Source organism: Triticum aestivum, chromosome 1B (genome assembly GCF_018294505.1).
Source record: "Triticum aestivum cultivar Chinese Spring chromosome 1B, IWGSC CS RefSeq v2.1, whole genome shotgun sequence".
Lineage (NCBI taxonomy): Eukaryota > Viridiplantae > Streptophyta > Magnoliopsida > Poales > Poaceae > Triticum > Triticum aestivum.
The window spans coordinates 215,384,398-215,392,562 of NC_057795.1; the positions used below are offsets into that span (position 1 = coordinate 215,384,398).

Here is an 8,165-nt window from a genome sequence, read left to right on the forward strand (position 1 = left end):
AGGAAGTGGGAACTCAAGCTTTGCAATGCCTTCACACCGGCGAATCGTCCTCTAATTAAAAGAAAATCCCGAGGAAAGGAGCGCCAGGCTCTCAATCCCGAGGAAAGGAACTGACGGATCGGCCTCAATCGTAGACGCGGGCCGCTCACCATCTCCCCATCTCATCACTTGCCAACACCTCGTTACCTCGTCGTGCCTTCCCCGTATCGATTAGTCATGCATGCCATGATTATCTCATCCCACATCTGTAACACCAGGAAAGACTCGTCACATGAAAAAGCTCGTGGAGAGTTAGGGAGCTTGTGGAATCTCACTAGCGTAGAGTGGTCGGATGGCCCGATGAGCAACATGAGCCTAACGACAGAGGGGACTGCTAGGGTTCGCCCGACTATGGCGTCTCACCGGGGCTGCTAGGGCTTGATGGCAGATGGGACTGCTAGGGCTTGACGGCAGCGGATACATTTCAAGGGATGGCGTCTCACTAGGCTTCATAGCATGGGCTAATACAGAAATTGAGCCACATGATCCAGTATCAGCCCGATCAACCACAGTACTCCAAAAAGGCCACCGGAATAGCCGCCCTTAGGACAGCAGGCCCATGTTTGTGGCCACGTTTTCACGGAAGCAGTTCCCACATGCACATCCAACGGACAGACACGGTCAGATCGAGACAATCAACGGTTTAAAGGACTGATTGCGTGAGAGGAGAGGGATTAGGTGCAGTTTTACTGTCCTTAATTGCAAGGATCAAAATTGGTATAGGTAGATAGATAAATTGCAAAGTAAATAAAAATAAAGAAAATTTTAGAAGGTATTTTTGGTTTTTGTAATATGATTAAAATAGATTTGGGGCCATAGTTTTCACTAGAGGCTTTTCTCTATTAAAAATAGCATGTGGCGGGTAGATAAATTACTGTTGGCCAGTTGATAGAAAAGCACATAGTTATGACGTTATTCATGACAATGATCATGTATATAGAAATTACATCCGTGACAAATAAACCGACTCCTGCCTGCATCTACTACTATTACTCAACCAATCGACAGCTATCCAGCATGCATTTATGGTATTAAATTCATGACAAACAGAGTAACGCTTTAAGCAAGATGACATAATGTAGACGGAATAAAACCAAGCAATATGATTACACCCCATCGCTTTACCCTTACTGGCAACAATACAAATACATGCTCTGCTACCCCTTCTATTACGAGGTGAGGACACAAAAAGATTGAACCCACTACAAAGCACCTCTTCCATTGAAGATAAATCAATCTAGTTGGCTAAACTAAACGAATAGATCGGAGAGAAATACAAAACTAAAATAATCATGCATAAGAAAGTTCTGAAAAGTCTCAATTACTTTCAGTAGATAATTTGATCATAAATCCACAATTCATCGGATCCCAAAAAACACACCACAAAAAAAGATTACATCGGATCGATATCTGAAGAAAACATTGTACTGAAGATCAAAGAGAGAGAAGAAGCCACTTAGCTAATCACCATGTACCTGTAGGTCTGTGGTAAACTACTCACACATCATCGGAGGAGGAGCAAGTTTGATGTAGAAGCCCTCCATGATTGATTCCCTCTCCGGTAGAGTACCGTAAAAGGCCTCTAGATGGGATCACGGAAGAAGAGAAGCTTGCGGGGGTAGAATAATTCTTTTGGGTGGCTCTCTATTGGTCTTGGGATTTATGGGAATTTATAGAAGTGGAAATAGGTCAAACAGAGTTACATGGGGCCCACAAGCTCAGGTGGCGCCCCCTAGGGGCGCGGCGTGTGAGCTTTTGGCCCTCTCTTATGCCTTGTGGCCTCCTCCCAAAGCTTCTAGGGTCCCTTCTGGTCCAGAACAAATCACCGTAAAGTTTCATCGTGTTCGGACTTTTTTTGGTATTGATTTTCTACCAAACAAAAAACATGCAAAAAAAACAGGAACTGGTGTTGGACACTGAGTTAATAGGTTAGTCGCCAAAAATGACTTAAAATTGCATACAAAGCATCTAAAATTGATAATATAATAGCTTGAAACAATAAAAAGCTATAGATACATTTGAGACGTATCAGCCTCCGCCTCCAATTCCGACCAGAGGGAACCGAGGATCACCTCTGCTCCACCTGCAGATCCGCGTCCCTAGCGTCCCCCACATCCTCCTTGCCCTTCTCCTGCTCCGCACCCTCCCCCTCCTCATCCTCCTCGACCTCCAAGTCCTCCTCTGGATCCACCGCGTCCGGAGATAGCCCGCGGCGATCCGGGCTTCGCGCCTTGCCCGGATCTGCTCAAGGAGCTGCAACCGGTGCTCCAGTGTTAGATATGGGTAGCTCCTTACCCGACGACATGGGGCCATGGCTACTAGTGGTAGCAGCCGATTATTAGAAAGTGGCGGCGCTGGTGGACGGGAAGGGGGAATATGGACAGGTAGGATTTCAGTGCTGGTGGTCGACTTAAATAGCCGGATTAATGCACTAGGCGGCCCGTTAGAGCGGCACCATGCGGTGCCATCGGTCTGACATAGGAGACGAGCTTTGGACTGCCGGGTTTTGGTATAAGGAAATTTGGCCAGCGCTCCAACCCTCTCGATGTCGTGAGATGATGTCGTAGGCGACCAAGGGGGGGGGGATATGTCTGTCCGAGAGCTTGATGTGGTGGAGTTAGCCAGTTGCAGTGGAGTGGATGTGTGGCTGGTCAACGGTGGTTCTAGATTACTGGCCCTCGTTGGCGATGCTTCCTGGGACGACGACATCCTGAGGTTCCCGGAGAAGGGGTCCTAGATGGAGGCGGGCTCGAACTTTGGCCAGATTTGGTGTACAATGTCATGGGCGTCTTGGTTTAGGCTGATATTAGGGAGTCTTTGTGCCTTTGTCGGAACGTCGAGGAGGCGGTATTGTCCTAGTTTATGAATAATTTCCTTCCCATCCTACCCAGATCCAGTCATTGTGTTTAGCGCAGGTGGAGAGCGTGTGAAGGTGTGTCTTCAATGGATCTTCCTGGATCCAGTCGAATTTGGTCCCCATGGATCCGCTTGGATTCGACCAAGGTTCATGGTCTTTGGAGTATCTACAAGCTCTTTTTTGTGTCTTCTTCTATGGGGTGGCAATTTACTAAGCACATTCTGGGCGCTGGCGTCTTACGATCTACATGGACAACTTACTGGCCACTACTTCTACAAGCTCCTGTGTGTTTACACAAGTTTGCTTCTCCGAGGCGGAGGACCAAAACATCATCGAGTTTTGCTCACGGTGCATCGCTGATGGATGCAGGAGGAAGAAGGTTTTGATATACATGAGGTTTAGATGCAAGGACTTGTGATACTTAAAATATGGACTTAGGACATTCCGCAAAAAAGGGATTCAAACTAAAAATAAATTGAGCCTTTAACGAGATTCAAAATGGTTGAAAACTGTCAAATAAGATTTCAAGTATACTCCAAGAGGCTCTAAACTACAAATGGGGCGCAGAAAAATTTCCGGAATGCTGAATATATTTTGAAAAAAATGAATATTTTTTGAAAATTTGAATAATTTTGAAAATTTATAATTTATGTGAAAAAGGAAAGTAGCAAAGAAAAAAAGAAACATGAAAAGCGAAGAAATAAAAAGAAAAAGAAAAAACAATTGAAATCCGAAAACTAGTAAGAAACGAAAATCGGTAAAATTCCCAAAATCGGTCAAAATCCCAAAATTGAAATGTTAAATCTATGTAATGGGCCAGCCGAAGTCGATTGCCTATGCGATAGGTCGACATAGTCTCAAAATACGACGAATAGGAATCAGGGAGATCCTATACGGCGCTTTAGGCGCCCGTTCGCGAAGGGCGCTCATGTGGCCGCACTTGGGGCAGCCTAACGCATGCTGGCTCGCTCGTTTGCCGAAGACAAAAAACATCCTTCTTCGATGTTGAAAAATCCGAAAAAGTCATAAAAAAAACAAAACAAAATCGTAAATACTAAAATGTCCATGGATTTTTGAAAAATGTTTCCATGTAAAAAGAAAGAGTTGACATCTGCTTACGTGCACGCTAGGGCAATTGCCATGTACCATGCAAAAACACATGTCAACTCGGGAAAAAGAGAGTTGCCATCTGCTTACAAGCAAAGCTAGGGCAGTTGCCATGTACCCTGCAGAAACACATGACAACTGACACCTTTGGGTATGAGCGAGGAGACGAGCGTGTGGGCGAAGTGATAAACGCCACACACCAGCCCCTTTGCGTGCGTGAAAATTAATGTGTGGGCGAATTGCTAAACGCCCACACACCAGCCCCCCGTGTGGTGAAAAAGGACGTGTGGACGACCGAGTGAATGCACACACATCAGTCGTCCTACGTGGACACAAAGACTGCTCAGTAACAATATTAAAATGGTTACTGCGTGCATGCACAAGTCCCAGCCTCTCTGCTAGTAAAATTCTTAGAAAATATGGTAACATATTAAAGATGTATACTGGCTGCATGCTAGTATTACTGCCACATAATATTGAATTGCAATTGTTATAAAAAGTAATTAGTATTGTTGTGCATAACTTGGTCCTCGTAAAAGTACATCCTCTGATTACCAGATGCCTTTCCAAATTACCCTGTACTAGTTGGATCAGAATAAGTGCATAACTCTATCCTTGTAAAAGTATACTTTCGAAACGACTCCTTGGCGAGCGATCGATTCCGACCGCGCTCGTCGTTCCACCTATTCCCTTTCCCTTTCTAGTTTTTTTTCCTTTTCTGGAAAGCCCAGCCGTCCGCCTATTCCCTTTCCCCTTTCCATCCCCTCCTCCACTGCAGCTGCCCTGCTGCCCCCTCCTCGGCGAGGCGCCTCACGAGCGCCGCGAGGTCAGCGCGGGAGCCGCGCCCGCACGAGCGCCGCGAGGGAGGTGGCCAATACGGCGAGGCGCCGCGCCCGCACGAGCGCCGTGAGATCAAAGTGCAGCAGCGGCCAATACGGCGAGGCGCAGCGACTGCACGGGCTCCGCGAGGTCCAGGGGCGGAAGCAGCCAATACGGCGAGCGGTGCCTGTCAGGCACCATACGGCCTCCGCGGCGTGCTCGACCTAGCTCCTACGCCTCCTACCCGGGCTGGACCTCCCCCCGTGCGTCGTCCCCACCCGCATCACCAAGCTCCCCAACGGTGTCCGCGAGTCGGCGTCGCCTCCGAGGATTTCCAGGTACTACCCACATCCCCCTCCCCTCTTCCTTCTGATGAGTCCATGGCTGACAGCGGCCACCGTCTCCGAGCTCACGAACACCCAGATTTGACAGGGAGCAGCACAGGGATGGCGATTTTGGCAGCTCTGCTCTGATGATGCCGTCGGAGCACAGCTTGCTCGTTTTCAGCATGAGGAAGAAGATGATTTGATAGGGAGCAGCACATCTTGCTTGTTTTGTTTCTCTGTAGCAAGTTATTCTATAAATACTGAACACTATGCAAGGAAATCAGCAGCTGCCATTGTTCAAGAATGTACTAATTCTCTGAACATTGTTTTGTTTTTCTGTAGCAAATTATTTCTATGAATTCTGAACATTTGCAAAGAAATCAGTAGCTTTCATTGTTAAGAGAATGAGCTAATTCTCTGAAAATCTTTTTTGTTTTTAGCATGAGGAAGAAGATGATTTGACAGGGAGCAGCACAGCTTGCTTGTTTTGTTTCTCTGTAGCAAGTTATTCTATAAATACTGAACACTATGCAAGGAAATCAGCAGATGCCATTGTTAAAGAATGTACTAATTCTCTGAACATTGTTTTGTTTTTCTGTAGCAAATTATTGTATGAATTCTGAACATTTGCAAAGAAACTGTTGCTCCTTTGGATCGATGCCGGAGGCGGGACTGACTGACTCACCGCTGTTTCTTCATCCGCAACAAGTTCAGATTAACACCGAGGCTCCCTGCCGTTCACAGCGTCTTGCCAAGTACAATACTACAACCAGGCAAGTAGCTCTTCTTGTATGTGGTGCTAAAGCAATGCCGGCTCCTTTTTTGGCCAAAACCTTCTTGCAAATGATTTAATAAATTATTTAATCCCATGGTTCATTATTCCGTTTAGTGTAATCTGTCCATTCAAGCATTATCTTGTTCATGCTTTGTTTTAGCAGCGTTTTGTTTGTTTAAAAAAAGTCACACTAACAGTTTTTTCTTTTTCTAATTGGAACAGCTTCTGAGGATCGAGGAGGAGCTGGGCGACGCTGCGGTGTATGCTGGCCTCAAGTTCGCCTGACTTCCATCAAAGTGTAATCATGTTGTACATAGTACACTGTTCTCCATCGGCGTCGACTCCCAAGGTCTGGTCCGGTTCGGTCGGCCCCTTTCGATGCTCCCCATTCATCTGTTTAGCCTCAAAGATTTGCAATTTATTCATTCGTTTCCAAGCATCAGCAGCAGCTGGCATGACGAGCACTGCACAAGGTCCCTGCTGCCTGCTGACTGTCAATGGCTCCCTTCCCTGCTGCAGGTAGCATCTTCACTTATTCAGTTCAGACATGCAGAGCAAAAAATATGTAGCCAGCTGAATTCTAAATAACGACGTCAGTTCAGACATGTTAAGAGAATCAGCAGATTTCATTGTTAAGAGAATGAGCTAATTCTCTGAAAATCGTTTTGTTTTTCTGTAGCAAATTATTGTATGAATTCTAAACATTTGTGCAAAGATACTGTTGCTCTGAACATTATTCAAACAACAGAGATAGAGCACAGTCTATTGGTATATACATGAGCATTAAGCTAGGAGAATTCTTAGCTAATCCTTGATGAGACATTGGTGTGCTGAATTTTCTCTGTTACCCACCATAATTTATTTTTTATATGAAATATGCATGCTTGTATGTGTTGTCCCATTTTTTAGTACTTGTGGTGTCATCTTCAATTTTTTTCTCATAAATTATGATTTTGTTTAGTTATAAATTTTTAGGTTTCTAATCTGGTGCCTGCTACTCCTTTTGACCATTTTTGCAGGTCGTAGTTGAAATAGACCCACAAGACAGAACTCAGCTCCGGATTAGTCCTTCCGAAGCTGAGTTATTTTACATCAGTTTACCCCCTTTTAGCAGTTGCCATTATTTTCGGTACTCCTTTCGAGCATTGTTCAAAGAAATCGGCAGCAGCCATTATTTTACATCAGTTTACCCCCTTTTAGCAGCTACCATTATTTTCTGGTACTCCTTTCGAGCATTGTTCAAAGAAATCAGCAGCTGTCATTATTTTTACATCAGTTTACCACCTCTTACTAGCAAGGAACAACTCATTTCTCTCGCTACTCCTAATTTTTTCTTGTGCTTTTCTGTAGGAGGAGAAATTCATTCTCAGATCACAAGAACCACAGAACAGCAAGGGTGATATTCAGGTTGACATATTTCCATAGACAATCTAACCTGTACAGGGATGAGTAAGAGATGAAAAACTTCAATTGAAAGCACCGCAAAGGTATCTAAGCAATGGTAACATGATTTGAAGAACATCCCTTTCCTTTCCCTGATTTATCGTAGGTTAATAACTTATAATGTAAATGTCAATAACTTACAGCATAAATATCTTTTTATAGGCAGTCTTTCACACTAAAACGACAACACGGGCCGTACAAGATACTTCCTTTTCTCGTACACTGTTCTTCGTGCTAGTATCAGGTTCAGTAAACATACACACAAGTAAAAATGCTCATCGTTTCTCTCTGCGCCCACCATGCAAAAAAAAATGACCCAAGAAGATAATTGCCTCCATTTCTTTTCCCATAGCATCCTATGCGCGTTGTAGCTCTCTGGTCCAGCCCACGACGCCTCGTTATGTCGCTTGTTGTTGGAGGACAGATAAAGGGAATTAGTCCCTTCTGCTTTCTATATAAGAAAATATGATAGCCATAAGAAATCCTATAAGATTAACACTGCTAGTCCAGAATATTTAAGCATTACCACTGCCATCCTATCTTAGCGTAACGCGAGTCGAGACGGACTTCGTCGCGGTAGCGACGACGGAAGCCGAGACGAGCACGTGACACCATTGCCACCCTGTCTTAGCGTAACGCGAGTCGAGGCGGACGTCGTCGCGGTAGCGACGACGGACTATGTTGCACGGATACTTCAGAAAGAGTGCGTATCCTGTCGGATACTGCCCCGATACTCGGATACTGCCCCGACACGGCCCGATACATATCCTGTAAGTATCCATCGATTTTTTAATTTTAA

The 8,165-nt window shown here is 45.1% G+C and overlaps 1 protein-coding gene across 1 annotated transcript; it reads left to right on the forward strand.

Moving 5' to 3' along the window:
• Positions 1-2,350: 2,350 nt before the first annotated feature.
• Positions 2,351-7,444, forward strand: LOC123078036 (uncharacterized). Its single transcript, XM_044500425.1, has 7 exons — positions 2,351-2,423; positions 4,730-5,160; positions 5,255-5,453; positions 5,750-5,921; positions 6,146-6,272; positions 6,370-6,442; positions 6,943-7,444. The coding sequence occupies exons 1-5, from the start codon at positions 2,351-2,353 to the stop codon at positions 6,150-6,152; spliced, it is 882 nt and encodes a 293-aa protein (XP_044356360.1). The 3' UTR covers positions 6,153-6,272; positions 6,370-6,442; positions 6,943-7,444.
• The last annotated feature ends 721 nt before the right edge of the window (positions 7,445-8,165 follow it).